This window comes from Poromitra crassiceps (assembly GCF_964638095.1).
Source record: "Poromitra crassiceps genome assembly, chromosome: 21".
Lineage (NCBI taxonomy): Eukaryota > Metazoa > Chordata > Actinopteri > Beryciformes > Melamphaidae > Poromitra > Poromitra crassiceps.
In genome coordinates this window covers 23505380-23526323 of record NC_139638.1, presented here as the reverse complement: position 1 = coordinate 23526323, position 20944 = coordinate 23505380, and the positions used below count along the sequence as shown (strand labels likewise).

General features: G+C 45.1%; 1 protein-coding gene across 1 annotated transcript in view; it reads right to left on the bottom strand.

The window, feature by feature from the left end:
- brinp1 (bone morphogenetic protein/retinoic acid inducible neural-specific 1) overlaps nucleotides 1-19590 on the bottom strand; it is a gene marked incomplete at both ends in the record, with an annotated part of 168441 nt that extends 148851 nt beyond the window's left edge. The window contains one exon of the mRNA XM_083657441.1: nucleotides 19370-19590. Coding sequence (XP_083513567.1) covers nucleotides 19370-19590 — 221 coding nt within the window. The remainder of the gene's footprint in view (nucleotides 1-19369) is intronic.
- Nucleotides 19591-20944: the final 1354 nt, after the last annotated feature.

Here is a 20944-nt window from a genome sequence, read left to right as displayed (position 1 = left end):
AGAAAACAAAAACGATACAATCAGGAAACCACATGGTCAGCTAACCGTCTAACCGAAAAGTGCTTCGCGCATCAGCGTCACACACGTTCTTAGTTATTTTTGGAGCCATTATATTGATATTACTGCTTTTCGCAATCATAATATCAACACCGTGTCTTTATGATGGAATGTTTTCTGTCCGTACCATACCAAACAAAATGTACGCATTCTAAGTAGGGCCCAGAGGCAGCCTGCAGCAGAGGGGAAGCAAAATGGCTCCTGTGCAGTGCATATGGATGCTATACGTAAATACTGTGTGGGGTACTTTGTCAACACTGTCAGACGTCAACACCATAATTCTTTCTGTTTGATGGTGTTGACAAATATTCCCAACACATCTTTTATGGTGACTTGACAATAATTCATGATTACCGTAAATACTTATATGTCTATTATACTGTACGTACAGTCAACATACTATAATTTCTCACAATCCTCCCAGATATACATATCAGAAACACCAGATCTTTCCTTATTATGAGATCTGCTGTATACCCGCAATCACTAAAAACATACAGATATAAAACTAAGTAGGTAACAAGTCAGCAAGGACACACATACAGTAGCCTATATCATATACTGTATGCAAAACCAACCCGATATCACGCCAAAGCGTGTAATATACCGTGTAAAATACCGCGTCAGTGTCAGGCTTTGCCTCAGTCCAGGCTCGAAGCCCGACCAGGGTGGCCTAGTGCCACGTGAAAACAACTTGATTGGGTTTAAGCAAGTAAAACAACTTGGTTAAGTTTCGGGTTATGGTTTGGGTCGGGGTTACGTCGGGAATCGAACCCGCTCCTCTCGCTTGCTCTCTCGGTTGAAAGACTTGAATGTTGCAGCCCCGTGGCATGATCTCTGCATGCCCCCTTCTGGTGCAGTACCTTCATGCACACATACTTTTCACGCCTAGGCGAGCCATACACTGATATTATTGAACCTGCTCTGGTCCACATAGTCTACACACTCTGCAGTGACTAATTAACCAATGCGTGCTGTAGTTAAATTCCGTTCATGACCTATTTATGAACGATCTGTCTCAGTTTTAGAACTTAATCTTCCATAATTTACTAACATTAACACAGCATGTACTCATTACAATTCTCTAAAAGATCTTGATCCTTCATTTCCCGCTGATTAGCACGCATTAATTCATGTTTGCTAACCAAATAACCATTTAACCATTTGCATTTATTAACCCATTACACGTTAAATAAAGTGTTAGCTCTTTATGCCTCTTATGGCTTACAAGTGCCTAAACCTTACAATGGGCACTGTGAAATAGGTTATACAATGTTGATTTGGATGTGGATTATGTGACATTATCATTAAGTGACCATAAATATGTTACTCAAATGAAAAATGTTTGTATTTTTTGCATTTGCATTGCATTTTGTATTTTTCTCCCCCCCCCCCCCCCCCATACACGCACTGTTTCTGCAAATTGATTGACATTACTATAAACGATGAGTGATATTAGAGACATGACTGGCAAGTTATATATACTGGTGGTGGCTTGTCACTCAAGAAACATGACCAGACACCAAACTTGGTATGGTTGGACACGCTTTACGGGGCGGTGACAGAGACAGGGCCTTACTACAAAGGGAGGCATTTTGGATTCATTCCCTTCATACAGAACATCCTAAAGGCCTTAATGAGGAGCTACTTCTTAGCTGTTTTCTTTAATATTTTTTCTTATTTTCTATTGGTGTATTCTCAAGTATGTAATTATGATTGTACTGAGAACATTAGGACCCTTGTGCCTGTTTACTCCATGTATGGCTAACCAACCTCCTACAGTAACTTGTCACTAGAGCCCCGTTGCAAGTTCTGGTATGATCATGCTCATTATATACAGAGCCTTATTGTGAAGCACTTCCGTTTGGGATTGCTTTATACAACACTTGTAGTCTTAATTTTTCTATGTATTATTCTAAATGTATTATTCTCAAATGTGTTTCTTTTCTTACTAAATAGTGCCTTGTCTCTATTCGGTAGAAGGCACATTACAAAATGTTTTATTTTATTTTTCTAATTGATTGTACTTCCGGCATGACTGTATTTAGCCGTCTTTTTTGCCTGATACAGCACAACGCTGAGGAAGGTCTTTGACTGAAACGTTCGTTGCTGCTGCCCAGGTGTATGAGGTGAATAAATCAACAAGAAAGACATTTGGAGTGCTGGCTTTTTCTCTTTTGGACACGCTTTACAACATTGCCATATTGGATATGATACAATTCTGTAGCATACATACACTAGCCTAAATCCATACAAAATATTATTTTTCACAGCTCCTGTGTGTTTTCCCAAACACCACAGTTATCAAGGTGGTATACTCTCAAGTCCAACCCCACAATCTCATACCCAGGTTAGGTCTGTACAGACAAGTGTGAGTTGATGCGTTTATGTATTTTTTTCCCCCTCCCTGAAGGTCCCTGATTCTTTCGGTGCATAATTGCATCCATAATTACATTCTAATTATGCGTCTGTTTACATATCACTCATGCAAATATTTTACTTGTGCACATGGTCTTGAAGCGCAGCATTGTTGTCGCCTGCATTACATCCTTGGCTTGTTGGGGGAAGCTAAGCAGAGATGACTCTGGTTAGTCCTTGGATGGGAGACCATGGTGCTGGAAGTGGTGTTGGAGGACCAGTAGGAGGTGCTCTTCCCTCTGGTCTCACGAATAATCTCCCAATGCCCCAGGGCAGAGACATGGGGACTCTGTTCTGTGAGTGAGGTCCTGACTCTCTGTGGTCATTAAAGATCCCATCGGCACTCTTCACAAGAGTAGGGGTGTAACCCCGCCCCGGTGCCCGGTGCCCTGGGGGGTGTAACCCCGGTGCCCTGGCTAAATTCACACACAGGCCTTCCTTCAGTCATGGCCACCTAATCCTCCCTCAATCTAATTGGCACGTTCAGTCCTCAACTCTCCACTGTGATAGGCTGATGTGTGGTGAGCGTTCTGGCGCAAGCCGGCTGCCGTGCATCACCCAGGTGGGTGCTGCACATCAGTGGTGTATGAGTCCCGCCCCTCATACACACACATACCATGATATGCAAAGCACTTTGGGTGCCTTGAGAAGTGCTATACGAGGGATCAGCCGAGCAGCATTTTGGTAAACAAACCGCGTCACTGGGTGGCAACGGCAATAGAACCCTATGGAGCCCAAGTGGCGCGAGGGTGAGTGTCTGACACTAGCCGGCTAACTCTGTTTACATTTTACAAACTGCGACAGTTCACACAACTTTAACACGACATGTATATATGTATACATCAAACTCTTGAGCTACTTCTGCTCTCACTCAGAATGTCAAAATATAAGCGATGTGATGTATCGTTTTTGAGATATTAACGTTTGTTTGGCACGACTCATACTATTAACTGCTGTGGGGTTCCGCATTTCTGGGTGGCAAGTGATGTCACGCTGATTCATCCTATATAAATACAATAAATTATTATTATTATTATCATTATCATTATCATTATTATTATCATCATCATCATTATTATCATTGTTGTTGTTGTTGCTTGTGGTTGGCTATATCTTTTTCGTACTACAGATTACTGCAAACTAATTCAACGATGTGTCACCATGCAACATGCGTGATGCCTGCAGAGTCCATCTGTGCAACATGGCGGCCATCAGCTCAGCAATGACCCTTTTGTTGATATTGGCAAGATAGAAAGAGAGGAGGAGGGGAGGAGACGCAGCGCGAGGAAAGCAGGTCGTGTAGGAAGGATTATGCCAAGGTTACTGCCAGACAAGATCAAAGAAGGTCTGGCTTTCATCTTCAAGCGTGAGGGCTTAGTTTTGGGGGATTTTTGATTTCTTTTCCGCCAACTCTTATGAGCCGGCAAAATTCAATTTAATTCCTTCTGTTGTCAAAAAGTCGCATTGTTAAAGAGACTTTTAAAGATCCAAACAGGGGGAGATGAAGAGAGAGAGAAAAAATGAACTAAAACCTGCAGAAATTCACGCCTTGTCAAGAGAGAAGGTATTCTGGGGACAAATTGTTATCTTCCCATGTCTTATTATTATTACATGTACTGGGGTTAGTATGAACTCTTTATGAAAGTCTATCATGACTCTGTGATCATTTCATTCGGCTTTGTCTTTGCATCAAATAGACTGCTCCAGTCAACCTCAGTAGCTTCAAATGGAGGCAATGGGGAAATAAAATAGACAACATGAATATTGAATTGGTTAACCACCGATATCGCTATTTCCTTTTGGTCATAATGATGCAATTTGATACGTTGAATGAATCTTGATAGGGAGGGGGGAAATGCCGTGCTTTGATTGAAAATGGTTGCTCAAAAGAACGACACAATGAGGCCATTTACACCTGGCATTAACATGCGTTTTTGGTGATCAGATTGTATTTCATCACTTGAAAGTACAGGTGTAAACAAACACCCCCAAAACGCATTGAAGAAGGATTGCAATCTGATCAGCCAAAACGCATGTTAGTGCCAGGTGTAAATGAAATCCGGCTGAAGTGATAAAATACAATCCGATTGCAATCCGATGGCAGAAAACGCATGTTAGCGCCAGGTGTAAATGGCCTCTACGATACAAACGTATTCCACAGTGTTACACACAGACTTCCCTACAACAATTCGAATAATTCATATATAATTTAATATTCGCATACAAAAAAGTTGGCGGCGTCTTACTTATCAACCAGTGACTGGAGCATTCCCGTAAATGGGATGTGATTGCCTAAACGGGATGTGATTGCTGGCATAATAGTTTAGTTAGTGCACTCTGTAATTGTGACGAGGCGACGAGATGGATCTAATCAATCTCTTAATTCACTTTATTCTTAAGAATTTGATGGGACACGGTGCTGGAAGCAAATACGCCGGGTGAGTGACACGAGCATGTGTTTGAATCTAATTAACTGTGTAATGGGAGAAGTTGTGGTCGTCCCGACTGTGCGGGGCGAAGGTTTTGCACGGAAATTAATTTGAGCCTACGACAACAGAACACTGCGTAGAGTGGGAATAACAACACGGACTGGTATTGAATGAAACAGGGCTCTGCAGAATTATAATGCAATAAAGTATTATTGTATAGTCTTTCCAAGGGGGAGAAATATATAATACTTGATAAGAATATTGTTGACGGTACATTCACAAAGCCTGTGTGGCTGGCTCACAATAAGGTTCCTTCCCTTCTTCTCGCGTCCTTACATCTCACATGCTGTAGAGAGACTTTATGTACATTTCACATTGTTGATGAATGACAAAACTCATTGTCCTCTGTGTCTTCTAACATAATCCAATTCCCGCCGGCATTGACCTGCCATGCATATATAACGCCAGCAATGACCTCCCATGCATATATAACACAACAGCTACCAAGGTCAATGCATGCACGCGGTAAAAAGACAACAATGCGACTGTCAGTGCCCTAGGTGCTGCTTATTGTCTCCCAACCATTCACTGCTGAACTGAATTTGCTACACAATGGCTCTCAGTCATGCCAGCCTGATGAGGGTGTCCCACAGTGGTGTGCTGCAACTGTGATGGGTCCAACTGAGCTCATGCAATTCTATTAGACCACCTCCTCCATCGACCTGAAACTAAGCATCTCACATTTCCCTTCCTTCTCATTAATTCAAGGGTAGCAAAAATAAGCGTTGCACCTATAGCACTATAGCAGTGGTGTATTTTTTTATGAGATCAAATCAGAAAAACTCAAATCAATATGGTAGAATAAATGGATAGGAAATGTCCTGGTTTTCATTAGTGCAGAGGCATATTGACGACTTGGTAGACTCTACAAGTTGTCAATATGCCTACAATGTAGAGTATCACACTGTGTGAGTGCTGAGCCTAATAAGATGCTTGACATGGCCTAGGGGAGGACAGATTTCAGCACCTTGGACAGTGACAGATTCCTCTCTCAAATGGAAACTAGGTGATTATCAAATCCAAGAATGCCATATATTCCTTCTGGAGAACGTTCTTTGCGCGTCGTATTGGAGAGAGCAAACCTCTCGAGAAAGACGACACTTTATTGTCATTTGAGAGGTGTTGTATGCTTGACGCCATCAAAAATCAATTAAGAACCACACGTGTTTTTTTCATAGCTGATTGTTTGGACAGGATGTGTTGGATCTTCCCATTCCTTCTCATTAGCAAAGTCATCATCAGATCCTTGCTCTCTTCATTGACAAGTTGAACTTCCAGAATCTTTTATCAACCCTCCATCCACAGCATTATTTGTGTTTTGGAAACATGACTTACAGTCTTAGATATTTACAATCAAATGGATCAGGGATCTCACAAGAATGCAGAAAGACCTTCGGGGACGTTGTTGGTAATCAGTTGGTAATCAGTATTATGATCGACAGCTGCTTAAATCCTGGAGACGAGGAACATGTGTGTCGTTATTTGAAGAAACCTCCTTATCTGCATACAGGCCTCTTAATCCTCTGTGTTGGCAACTGTGCTTCTGGAAGGCAGACAGAGCTATAGGTGGTAAGCTGCAACTGGCCACACACAGAGAACAGTCATTCTGGAATCATGAATACTGTAATTGTTAACGTGCTGGACCTGGAAATGCGATTGAATAAAAAAAGAAAGTTGGGAAATCATTGGATGATTTACTAGCAGATTGTATATTGAACTGTGAGACAGTGGGACTTGGTGTAAGAGTCTAGAGTTCAAATGTAAGGTTCTTTCCCCACTGTCCATGCATGTCTCCCTTCCTAACTGTGGGTTTCCTCAGGCCGACTCCAGACTAAAAGCATCCATTTTTAGAGAATACCATATAGAGACAGTCGGTCTGTGTGGGAACGCCCACAAAATGTTACTATGCTGCGACTCTACACTACAGGATTGGGGATTCTAGAGCAGGTACATAGACGTCTATTCAGATGTGCGTTTACTGCGGGGGTTAAATCCCCGATCCTGTCTGCCTGGGCTGGGCTAGCAGCTACATGCTAGCTATATGCTGAATGGGGAGAACAGGGGATTTACCCCAGCCTGACCACGCCCCCCAGTCAGCTACCCCAGCGTTTATGATGAGACATCGACTCAACCTATAGTAAGACCCACAGAATATTTTCTGCTATGATGCATGTATGATGTATGTAAACACCAAAAGAAAGAAGAGAGCCTATACTTTCAGAGAAAAAAAGTGATTCTACCTTCATCCGTTCTTTAGATATTAACACTTGAATGTAGGTAGTGTTCACTGAAAACATCCGTCTGTTCCCAAAAAGCAGAGAAAAAAGCATTTTTGTAAATGAAGTCATCTTCACGGGTCCTGAACCGAATAACTGTCTCTGATGGCGGATAGTGACTGGTGTTACATCAAACTATGAACCCCATAATGATTTGGTTTCCCTTTCCGGCCAAACCGGCCCGTCTGCGGTCACAGCTTTTACCGTAACACCGGTGCGAGAGAGAGATTCACCCCGCTCTCAGGAGCAGGGAGGCGGGCTCGCCCTCTCCTCTTGCCCAGGCGGGTGACTGGTTGTTATGGAGCAAATCTACCGGCTGAAATTTACAGTGTGAAAGTTTAGGAGCTGGATTATTAAACTACCTGAGGACAAAGTGACTTGTGTACGTTTTGTCAGCGCCTTGGTGAAAAGAAAACCCTTCAGGTTTGAGTGACAGGCCGCTCTGCTGTCGTGGAGTCCCTCCCTCGCTAAAAGCTTTGACCAGCGCTTTGAGCAGCAAAGCCTGGAGCTGTTTAATGTTTAATGGAGCTTTTCTGACGCTTTGATTGTTCCTTTTCTCTGCTTCGTGGTTTTGGTGGACAGTCATGGTGTGCAATTATAGACGGCTCTAGGCAAGCTGTCACAAGGTGAGTAAGACAGCCATCGATCACATGACGGTGAGGACACGGATTGACGTGTCTCATAACTGACGTACAGTAAAAACACGTCAATGGCGCGGTTAACAGGACCTCACACACAGCCATAAAAGGCTCGCAGGTAAGAGTAAACGTGGACTGGCCATGGATGATTCTACAATCTGACCGTGTGAAGCAGGCAGAGCTGCTGACTCTTATAGCCCTCGATCGTGACAACATTACCGTATGACATCATAAGTGAAATCAATCAACTTCAACGGTGACATGTCAGGTGTAAATATTCAATGATGAACTTATCATCAATTGTGACATCATCACTGTTGACATCGTCTTCGTAACCTCGCGTCACCAGGCTCTTCTCGGTGAGAAAGAGCCTGGCTTCCGTTCACAATTGATTTTGTCACCCTACCTGGTTCCGGTCTAGAGCCCGCCCTAGACAGGAAGGGCAGCTTTTATAGCTCGTCAACTTTTACGTTAACTTGACAATTTGACACAAGTATCAGAACGGCAAACAACAAAACAAAAGATGGACGTACCGAACGAAGTTTTTGAAGAAGTTCTTTTAGAAACATTGCGGATTCACAATCTCACATCTTTTAAGCCAATACAGAAGCTTTGCATCAGACAATTAATCGAGGCAAGAGACGTCAAGCTAACGGCAACAAAGACGTTTTTTGGCGCACTGCCTTCCGGTGTTCATTCTGGTTCCGTGGTTTACGCCCCATGACAAAAAGCGGGGTGAAAGGTGCCCAGACTATCGTCTTCGATGATGACGTCGTTAAAACCTTCGACAGTGACATCATCACTGTGACGTCGTAAACCTTCAACAGTGACATCGTCGGTGAAATCATCAATGATGACTTTAGGCTCGTTTGAGACGACTGCCGCCTCCTCGCCTGGAAAGCAGACGAGAGCAGGCGAGCGCAATCAGGCGAGGCATCAACAAGTCGAACACGCCAGACTGCACACTCGCTGCTGCTTTTCTTCTTCTACAGTTTTGTTTAACAGCGGTTTGTAAACAAATTAAAACATGCATTAGCGCCACCCACACTCACTGCTCAAATGACCCAGCCCTTCAGATTCCTTATTTTTTATTTTAATGTAGGCATTCCAGGTGGTATTTATGTAAAATATGGAGTGACAGCTTGGAATAGATATAAAATTGAAGTTTCTACACTTCACTGTGGGTTTGTGATGCACCTGTGTTGAACCAATGGGCGCTCAGCTCGATGCGTTTCTCGTCATCCTCTGTCAGCCGCAGTCGGGCGCAGTTGGTGGGGAGAAACTGTGGCGCCTCGCTCCAAATCTGCGCCCGCCTCGCTCTCACGAGAGTCCCGTGGCTCACGCAGTCGGGCAGGCGGAGCAATTCGGACAACTTTTCTAACCATCATGCAACGGGGCAAGCAAGGCGCTGGTCGAATCTGCGCAGAATTTGCTCATCTCAAACGAGCCTATACGTCATCAGCGGTGACCTCATTGACATCCATCATCATCATCGGTGACATCATCTAACAGTGTATACATGTAAATAGGCAGTGGAATAAGTGTGTGAATTCAAAGTGTGTGGCTGCAGCTGTAAAGGGAGGTGCACTGACCAGTAGTGTGGTGGTCCAGTAGCTTTATTGAACAGAATTAGCTTCACATCATAAATTATGAACAGCACCGGAGAGGATTGCTGAGGGGGGGAATCTGTCACAGTATGCAAAGTCTCGTGCACCAGGGCGTGCCGTGCACCCCGTGGCAGGAAGTACAGAGCTATTCAAACATCGGCAGTAATAAATAATAGTAAAAGTTAGACGGTTTACAGATGTGTCAGTTGGACCGTGGGGAGGAGTTTCAGAGATGGTGGCAGTTGGTGGGGCAGTTAGTGACAGCTTTTGAGGAAAAAAAAACTGTTGACGTTGTAGACAGCGGCTCTTGGTTCTAATGAATGATTGCTGGCTCATTTTCCGCAACAGATGGGGGAGCATTCGTTAATTCAGAACTGATGCTTGACTGGCTGGGACGTATTTCGGTAGCAATCTTTCCTTCTCTGGTGTGTATACTCTACATCCTGAAACAAATTCAATGTACAATTGCGATATTCTCAAACAACCTACAAGACACACTTTAGCCGAATATTTTTGCATGCTATGTATGCGCGGGATATTTGGAGTCTTAGATCGCCAAAAGAACATAACAAATATTCCACTCACAACAAAACCACAATCACTTTGAAACACCATATCGGACAAATTGTACAACGAGATATGGCAAACCCAGAGGTACTCTTACAATGCAGATTTCCTTATCGGAGCTCGTTGCACTTGTGGCGATGCGATATTGGCAGTCTCGTGGGAAAGTGGTGCACAGGCGTCCCACGCAGTGAATTAGTCAGTACTTAACCCTGACACTTCCTGTTTCTCCTCTAATTACCATGCCTTTCGCTGACAGTAATGAAGTCGTCCCGCAGCGGGAGGGGGGGCTGATTACCACTGGGTTGGAAGGGGAAGTGGCGTCGAGTCCCCCCCTCCCCAGATCAGCCCCTGTTGATTCCCCCCCCCCCAAATTTGCAGCTGAGAAAAGCAGATCAACTCTCCCAGTAACCTGCTCCAGCGCTGTGATTGTAATTGCAGGGTAGCCCCGGGACATCGGTGTGTTTGTGTGTGTGTGTGTGTGTGAGAGAGAGAGAGAGAGAGAGAGAGAGAGAGAGAGAGAGAGAGAGAGAGAGAGAGAGAGCGAGAGTGTGTGTGTATGAGAGAGAGAGAGAGAGAACTTGTGTTGTGCATGTTAGTATGTCTATTCTTGAGGGAGATGGAGGTGTTTGGATCAGGAGAAACGCTAGAAAAATATGGGCATGTGTATTATACCTGTGTACAGTATATGTGCACTTTTTTTCTTCTATGCCCCGTAGCAAACAATGCTCACAGATCAAACAGTGCTCACAAACATTTTGCTCTCTCATGTGCAATTGTTTCCAACTGTTCCGCTGATGCACGAGGTTGACAAATGGCAACTGGAGAGATCTGACGACAGATCTGCAGATGGCTAATGAGATGTCATTTACAGTAGGAGTACAGTGTGGTTATGGAGAGATTCAGGGAAAAAACACAGACCCCTTTCAATTCTATCACTGAAGCAGAATAACCTGGTGTGGAATAACCTGACTGGCCTGCACAGAGCTCTGAACTCAACCTGACTGGCCTGCACAGAGCTCTGAACTCAACCTGACTGGCCTGCACAGTGCTCTGAACTCAACCTGACTGGCCTGCACAGAGCTCTGAACTCAACCTGACTGGCCTGCACACAGAGCTCTGAACTCAACCTGACTGGCCTGCACGCACAGAGCTCTGAACTCAACCTGACTGGCCTGCACAGAGCTCTGAACTCAACCTGACTGGCCTGCACGCACAGTGCTCTGAACTCAACCTGACTGGCCTGCACACACAGTGCTCTGAACTCAACCTGACTGGCCTGCACGCACAGTGCTCTGAACTCAACCTGACTGGCCTGCACACACAGTGCTCTGAACTCAACCTGACTGGCCTGCACAGAGCTCTGAACTCAACCTGACTGGCCTGCACACAGTGCTCTGAACTCAACCTGACTGGCCTGCACACACAGAGCTCTGAACTCAACCTGACTGGCCTGCACAGAGCTCTGAACTCAACCTGACTGGCCTGCACACACAGTGCTCTGAACTCAACCTGACTGGCCTGCACACACAGTGCTCTGAACTCAACCTGACTGGCCTGCACACACAGAGCTCTGAACTCAACCTGACTGGCCTGCACAGAGCTCTGAACTCAACCTGACTGGCCTGCACACACAGTGCTCTGAACTCAACCTGACTGGCCTGCACGCACAGAGCTCTGAACTCAACCTGACTGGCCTGCACAGTGCTCTGAACTCAACCTGACTGGCCTGCACACACAGAGCTCTGAACTCAACCTGACTGGCCTGCACACACAGAGCTCTGAACTCAACCTGACTGGCCTGCACACACAGTGCTCTGAACTCAACCTGACTGGCCTGCACAGAGCTCTGAACTCAACCTGACTGGCCTGCACAGAGCTCTGAACTCAACCTGACTGGGCCTACTCGCCCAGCAGCACTGCCCGACCTCACTAATGTTCTTGTCTCTGAATGGAAGCAAAGCCAACATCTAGTGGAACACCTTCCCAGACCAGAGTGGAGGCTGTTATAGCAACAAAGGAGGGGCACAACTGGCATTAGCCCATGAGTTTGGAATCAGATGTTCGACCGACGATCAGGTGTTCACCTACTTTTGGCCATGTAGTGTATCTCCAATCGGGGCCACCCAGAGTCTATCAGTCTGACGACTAATATAAGACTCCTAATACAGACGGATGATATTTTGGGGGTTTCATGTTCTCATAATGCAGATATCTGTTTCTAGAGATTAGCCGAAATGTAAAAACACCTACGAAAAGTATCGATCGGTCAAGTCCAACTCCCTCCTCGCGTCATTGGGACCGTGAGCAATGACCGCGGCGCGCGGAAGGAAGCCTTGGTTTGCGGACATCATCCACTCTATACCGGAAAAACCCCCCGAAACACAAGCCGTCTGTCCCAGAGTCCTATTAGTCGCCGACTGATAGACTCTGGGTGCCAGATTGGTGTATCTCAGACCCATCAATATTTCTGTTCTCTCTTCTCTCTCTTCAGTTGACTTTCTGGCATTCGCACTTTCTCTCTGTGGCTACTGCTGCCTGCTGAATTACAGCCTCTCTCAGCACATCTGCCATCTGCGTCTAAACGACCCGCCCCTTTGCTGCTCTATCCAATTACAGACGGCTCCTCCAAAACTCCTATCGTAATGTCATACGGGGAAGAGGCCCTAAGAATAGGATGACATCTCGTTCCGACAACGTGTACGCGTGCTTAACTCACTGGATCTCACCAATAATCTCACCCCAAAGGAGGAGGAATTCAACCTTGCAGCGAAAAGAAGCAAAACATCCTACATGTAATTACCACTAGGAGGTTGAGGTGAATGACCCCTCCCACACACACACACACACACTTTCCCCCAATTAGGCACGTGTCATTTAGAGTATATCCAATTATGACATGAACATGAGATATGCCTTTTCTGTTCAAAACAAAATGGAGCCCAGATCGACAATCTCTGACCATGACGCATTCACACACTGACCCACCATGGGGGAATTCAGAGTCCCTTTCTATATGTTTTTTGTTCTGTTCCGACGATCAATAGGCCCTCTTTGCCATCAAAGGATGATCAAAGGATGAGAACATGTCGGCATCAGTGCGGTGCTGTGTTCATTACGAATGAAAGAGGAAAGAGAGTGAATTAAGAGACGATGAATAAGAGGTGAAATGGGACCGAAGACGCGGGGCTCTCTGTTTTGATGAACACTTTGAAGGGTGTAACTAGAAGAGCATCTTTTGCATATATGCAAATGCACTTCACAGATCACTCAATGTGTAGTGCTGATCAAGTGATTGTCTGTGGGACTGATTAGAGGGCGGAATAATTAAGCTGATGAAGGAAATGTCCAATTAGCGATGTGCATAATCCCCCCTTACATTAAACAAATCGTTCTGTAATGGGCCGGCCAATTAATGAGATGTGTTCTCTCAAGCCGTGCAGCGGGACATCGGATCGATATATGCTAAGCATGTGGTTAGTTAGCTGGAGAACATACCCTGTAGGCACATCTCCTGAATTCACGTTGTGAATTTGAGTGTTAGCACGATATTATTTGAAAAGGATGGTGAATTCAAGGTAAAGAAATGATTTGCGGTGTTCAAGTTAGATCATGTGTGTTGATTTTCAAAACACATAGTAACTGTTGGGAAAGGAATACGAAACAAACAAAACTTAAATCAAAGGGGATAATAGTTGGATCCTGGACCGCTCCCGAAGTGTATATTTGCCACTGAAAATGGTGGCGGTTGCTAGATGATGGGTTTGTAATCAATAAGACTGATGACGTTGAACTTTTGCTTCCCAATTTAAAATATTACCGACCAGTAAATGAGTCCATTTTACATTTAAATGAGTCTGTGCCTGCACCTGCTATTTGTTATATGTTACATGCAACCTCTTTTCACCTTGATGATTCTATCAGTAATTTACAAGCAGAGAACCAATCTGATAGAGTGAGGGGGGGGGGGGTGAAGATAAAAAAAAAAAAGTCAAACAATATACGACTACTTTTGTTATTACTTTTGACGTTTTAATAGCATGGCTTGCCTTTTATGGCATGTTATTTTCCACAGCACATTGTAGGGATTTATTAAAACGCCCTGGTCTACAGTATAGGTCGTGGTCCCATGACAAGAGCGGCTGAGGAGATGGTTAGCCTCTCCATTCACTCACCTCGACGCGATCTCAACCCCCCCCCCCCCCCCCGAATCAAAGAAGAAGAAAAAACATCGCATTTTCAAAAACATTTTTATTCCAAATAACAACCTCGCAATCTCGCTCCTTTGATTACAGTGCGATGCAGATTTGAAGCCTTTAAAATGCATTTAATGGTTGCCGGATTTGCATTTATATTGGATTTTCACTCAGCCAACACGAGAAACTTGAGATGGAGAGAACGCGAACAAAAGGAGCGAGCAATGAACACACATCATCTGAAACACATTTGACCCCATAATGGAGTAGTACAAGCAAACAGAATGAGAGATGCTGAGAGGTGAGCCAAGCAGCCCATTGAGCGCTTCACCACTAACTCAAGCACGCACACACAGTGATACACCCAATTCAAACCCGCAGAAGAAGAACTGCGATACGCAGCTCGGCGCGCCGCGGGTGCGAGTGGCCCGCCTTGTGTCTGATGAATGCCATACAGGAAATGCACACTCGTGCATATCGACGGCATAAAACCGGAGCGAGAAAAAAAACGGTGCTCGGCTCGAAGATTGCGATCGCGTCGCTGACAATTACTTAGCGAACGCACTCCAATCGTTGTTTTTTTTAAGGGACATACGTCTCTAGTGGGAGAGGTTAATCTGTGTGTCTTTTCCCCTTCGAGTCACGGTGACCTTTTTCCGATGACGAGACAAGACGAGGTCGGGCGGTGCGTGCGTCGATCTGTGTTTAGCCTTCGGAATTAACTGCGCCGCCTACTACGTTATTAAAGATACGGGAGATTTGTTTGTTGCCGATCAAGCCGGCATTGTCCGGGGCAATACGCCCTCCGGAGTAATCTCTCTCGATACGAGAGAGGCCTGAAAAGGAACGGACGCTTTGTCTCGCTGCAAATCTGATTCAACCATTTTCCACCGCTAAATCGCCAAGACAGAGGGGAAGGGCCCTGGGGAAATTTGCAAAGCGATTCACTCCTCATTGCTGGTTAGAGTGGAGCAGGGGCGGGCAATTATGTGCCACGGAGGGCCAAGAGTATGCACGTTTTTTTGTATTCCAACCAATCACTACAGCAGGTCACTGATTCTCTCCTCCTCTCTCTGGTTGAGTGTGTGCTAATCAGTGGAATCACCAGAGACATGGCTGGATGGAGGAGACGGAGGGCACTCTCTCAGGTTTGAAAGGGAAAATGTGTAATGCAGCACCGACACCGTAACACATGCCCTCAGCAAAAGTGGCCAACATATTAAAGAACATTCCCCCAATCATACTTTCAGGTTCATGCATCCATATGAGTATGTTGTTTATGTTTTGTAGAACTGATGCACATGTGGGGGGCAACAGCACCCGTACAACTTTGACAATAATTTGAAATAAGGTTTTAATAACATAATACCATTTTAAAAAGAGTGTCTGGATGTTTACGACACTGGGCAAAATGTCTCTCTCTTGCCGTGCATCACAGTCAACAGTGGACTGGAATGGACTGGAACGGACTGGCGGGACTGATCCGCCCACGTGCTACCTCCTGCTGGTGAAACTCCTCCCTGTGCGTCTGCAGCACATGTATTGGAGGAAGCATGTGCTAGCCTATGGCTCTCCACAGATTGGCAGAGGAGTTGAAGCAACGACCAGGACAGCAGGGGGCCCCAAGTACAATTGGGGAATAAATGTGAGATAAACAGAGCTAGGGACAGAGGGAAAAACAACATCTTTCATTTAGTCATGCAACGCCTTCATGCAGTACACTGAGATACTATGCTATTATATATAATGACTAGGCATAATATAGGCTCGCCCGCTGCGCCGACTCGCTACCTGCCTCTGCAGCTCGCATAAGCAGCTCGGTCGCTGCGCGGCCTCGCCCGCAGCTCGTCTGCTGCGTGGCCTCGCCTACTCTATTGGCATGCGCAGCGCACAATTTGCACAACTTTGCATCGCTGATGATGACATCATTCACTGATGACATCACAATGATGTCACAATGTTTACGACATCATCAGTGATGTCACAATTGCTCGAGTGACATCACCGATGACGTCACAATGTGTATGACATCATCAGTGGCTATGACATCTTCAGTCATGTCAGATGGTTTTGGTCAATAATGATGCCACTCACTCAAGAAGTTTTCGGCTGTCACAACTTCGCATCACTGATGACATCACAATTTGCTGTTATGACATCACTGATGATGTCACAATGCCTATGACATCATCAGTGATGTTACAATGCACAATTGCTCAATTGACATCACTGGTGATGACATCACTTCCAGTTAAGTGACATCACTTCTGGGACAAAAATGTAAACAGAGATTGCCCACATGCTCCCTTTTATATATGGATAGATAAATAGATAGATAGATAGATAGATAGATAATGTAGATAGACAGACAGACAGACAGACAGACAGACAGACAGACAGACAGACAGATAGATATATAGATAGATAGATAGATAGATAGATATGATAGATGTAAAAGATATGAAGGGGTCTGATCATAACATAAAATAGCCAATGAAGTAAATCAGAGTTTCTGAATTCATCCTTGCATGAAGCTTGACAGATGGGTCGAGCCGCTTTGTCTGACAGCGCTGCAGCTGTATGATAGATGCGATTGCAGATATTCACATTTAATTTTTAATGAGAAGTCGGCCATCTTTTCCCACCGTATCGACGCAAGCTTTAATTGTCCCGTCATAAGCAAAGTGCCATCCTGCATTGATGGCTGAATCTGATGCCGCTAATGGTTTGATAAGAGAGGAGGGGGAAACGAGAGGAGCCACCTGGGCCCACAGCAGCAACACCCACCAGCGCCTCCCAACGGGGCACAAACACGCCCCCCACCCCTCCTCCCCTGCTTTTATCAATCTCTTCACAAGGCGCACACCGTGGCTGCTGCTGCATATAGTGTCTCTGGAAATGGCTTTCAGAGGGCTCTGCGTCTGAGATTCATGTCTCCATGCAACATCCCCGCTCTGTCAAGCTACACATTATGCAAATCTATGTTTACTGTTCATGTGACAATATCAAGGCAGCAGAGCCAGGAGGGACCGGGGGTTGTGTGGCAAGTTACCAAGAGACAAGGGAGGAGAGAGAGAGGGAGAGACCAAAAAGGGAGAGACCAAAAAACCCTGTGAAAGAATTTCCAAAGGAGAATGACTCTCTTCCTCTGTCTCTGTCTCTCTCTCTCTTCCTCTAACTCGAGAGACTGCAGACTGCAGAAGGATGCGGGAAAATCAAAGTGGAGAAGGAAGGCCGTTCTCAGCTTGTCTATTTCCTCTACCCATACCTCTTCTCTATCAGTCAGCTGTGAGGAGATCTGCGATGCAAACTCAACAGAAGGAAATAAAGAGGTGGATATTCAATCTGAATCCTGCGCCCAGTTAACGAACGGCAAACGCGATCATTTGGTGCCGAGAATGGAACAAAACATCGAAGTCGAGTATTGACGGCTGAAATGGGCGATGTCTTGTTTGCGTGACAACACGTCCAAATCTGAGGCGAATACACCTCGTGTATTAAAGGAGGGATGAGTGACAGTTTGTGGACGTGCTCTTTATTGTGAGTCGTCCTCACTGAGTGACCACTGAAGATGCACCAGCCACAGACATCTGCCAACAAATCCACGAGCGACACGAGCGCCATTTTACCTTAACTCTGTCAGATCTTCCTTCTCACAATTCAGCAAAACCCGCAATCTCCATGTGACTGTCACTGCTTTAAAACGCGAAAAGTCCATCACGATGTGACGGTTACCGCTTCTGGAGGATTACTTTTAGACTTTTTAAGACATTGACTAAGAAGAGAACTCGCTCATTTGCACTGTGAGACAGTGGAACCTACATAAAAGTTCCTCGTGGTGCCACCACACAGTTTGAAGCACACAATTGCAAAGACTTATTTTAGGCTGGTAGACACATATTCTGGGATATGTGAATGGTAAAAAAAGAAAAAGAAAAGAGAGAGAGAGAGAGCGAGAGAGAGAGAGAGAGCGAGAGAGAGAGAGAGACAGAGAGAGAGAGAGAGCGAAAGAGAGAGAGAGAGAGAGAGAGAGAGAGAGAGAGAGAGAGAGAGAGAGCTGCATCTACGACTGAGTTCTCCTTGGATTCCCACTGTGCAATTTAATTACATATCTGAAGATCTTTTTGGATCCAAACCCATTTACAGTATCTTCTGGTGCTGAATCATTTGTAATCCTCTTACATAATGAGGCTTATAATCGGCAATTCAATTAAAAAAGGGTCAGACAGGTTTTCCATACAATTTGGAAGTTGGAAGTACAATGTGGCTTTATGTAAACTTTTAGCCCTATAAATTGCTTTGAAAAAAAAAATGCCGGCGTCAATGCGTTTTTCTAATTGTGCAACTTTGAACATGCATCTTCTCCACGATGCAGGTGTCTTCTCTCAATAGGAGCGACGACATGAACAATGCCTATTATTAGAAGACTCCTGCACAAATCTGCACGGATCAGCACAAGCAGAACTCCAAGCCGAGGCTATTATTCCATATACAGTAAGAGATCCTAAAGCTATTGTTTCTGAAGAAGGAAAATACAATATGCAAAAGCGATGCTATATTAGAGATGTATTCCGTTTGCATACAATTTAGAAACTAAAAGAGTTCCAAAACCCTATTAGAAAGCTTGCGCATGGAGTGGCTATAAGCAAGTATAAAAAATGCACACTAAGGCCGCGTCCAGCATCTTTTTTCAGTTGTTTCCGATGAGGAGAGCGCATATGTGGGTGCCTACGGCCATCTAAAGAAAGTATGCTATGCCCAAGGTCTTTTTTCCGAGCGCTCCGGCTTTTTTGTGCGCCGGCTCCCAGCGTTTCCAGCTGAAAATATCGGAGCTTTTCTCAGAAATGCGCTGGTGTCAAGCGCTCCTTTTCAGGCAACCAATGGAGAAACTAACTAGCTGTCAGCTATCAAGCTAGCCACTGCTGAGCTAACGTTATTTTCAATCTGCTTCCTTATGCATATTGTGCACCGGGACCACCGCTCCCCAGCGTACTTCCAGCGTTTAACTGCCCAGGAATAGACGCCCCTTAATGGGGAAGACTTTTTTACACAGTGCAGATTTTGCAACTAAAAAAAAACAGACGGCGTCTTAAAAAAACAATCGTGTGTTGAAAGTGGACTCACCTATAAATTTTATATCTGGTTGTAAATCCTTGGCGGAATCTTTCCACAAAGGAGAGGTAACTCCGAGCGTGGTGGAAAGGCCCACGGTCCGAGATGAGCCAGTCATATTGCTTGGTGACATGCTGCTCAGTGGCCAGTGGGTCCTGCTGGCGGGAACACTGAACTGTTATATGGTCCCATATAAGCAGGAAGCAGATGACCTCAGTAAACCTCCAGTTCATGCTTTGTTTTAAGCCGCTCTCTGTTCATTCTCGCTCCATGCTGTGGAGACCTGAGGGGACAGACAGAAGACAAGAGGGAGGGAGGGGGACACAGACAGAGAGCTGGCGTTACTCCACACGTTCTATTTCAACCAAAGAAAGAAAGGTTAAGTTGACCCCAAAACAGTGCTACAGTGAAGATTTCTGTATGTACAGTATATGTAACCGAAGTGAATCAGCGCCGATTCCTCGTGAGTCCCGAGTGGTAGCGAGTAGGTTGGTTAAACTCACTCCCCCAGTATAAAGGCACGTTAATCAGCTCCGCCAAGGGAGCTAGTTCTCTTGGTGCAGTGGTTAACATGTCCGGAAGGTCGGCAGTTCGAATCCACCCCTGGGCAAGCCCTTAACATGGGTTGCTGCAAGTACCACCAACACAACGCCGTTACACATACAGTACACACACACACACACACACACACACACACACACACACACACACACACACACACACACACACACACGCACGTTTGAAAGTTGGTCAGCATCAACTTCAATGGTATAGGACTTTAGGCCTTAAGGAGAATGCTGCAATGGTGTTTTGCTGTGTGGACTAAAAGAAAGTTCACCCGTCTTTTGGCATGGGCGTGAGTAGATAAAGACTGATTTTTTTTATTTTTGGGTGAACTTCTCCTTTAAGGACAAGAGGTTGCAATAGAGTTAGTTGTGTTGGCATTGAATGAACAACTGCCCTATAGTCACTGCCATTTTGCAATGACATGGTCTGTGTGTGTATTCATTTCTTCAATTTTCTCAACTTCCTAATATGCCCGGGAGTTTTCATATTGTCCCTCTCTCCATGCTAACAATGAATGTTGCCCTTTAGCTGATGAGCATGGATTACATCCGTGCTTGTGTGGCCTTCTTCCTCTGTAGACTAATTGGTAGCAGGATAAGTTCAGACAAGGTTAAAAAGGCTGTTTGTGATATGTTGTGACATCCTGCCGCTAATGTGGAAGAGCGCCATCTCCCTTTCCCCCATGGTATCAATTACTGCAAGAAACTTTCTACTATTGACAGGAGATTTCATGGATTGCTGGAAACTTGGATTGTTGTGGTGCTAAACGCTGCTTTTCTTATCTAGCATAATGTGTGTGTGTGTGTGTGTGTGTGTGTCTCACTGTCAATCTTCTGGTCCCTTGCCACTGATCAAACTGACTTCACTCCCTACACTTCCTTGGCTGCTCTTTAGATCCTCTGAGGTGGCTAAACCCATGCGTTCCAAAATAGTTCTCTTACACTAAAAAGGACGCTGTGTGGGATCGGCATTTCAGAGACGGTATACTAGAAGGACTGCACACATCAGATGTATGATGTG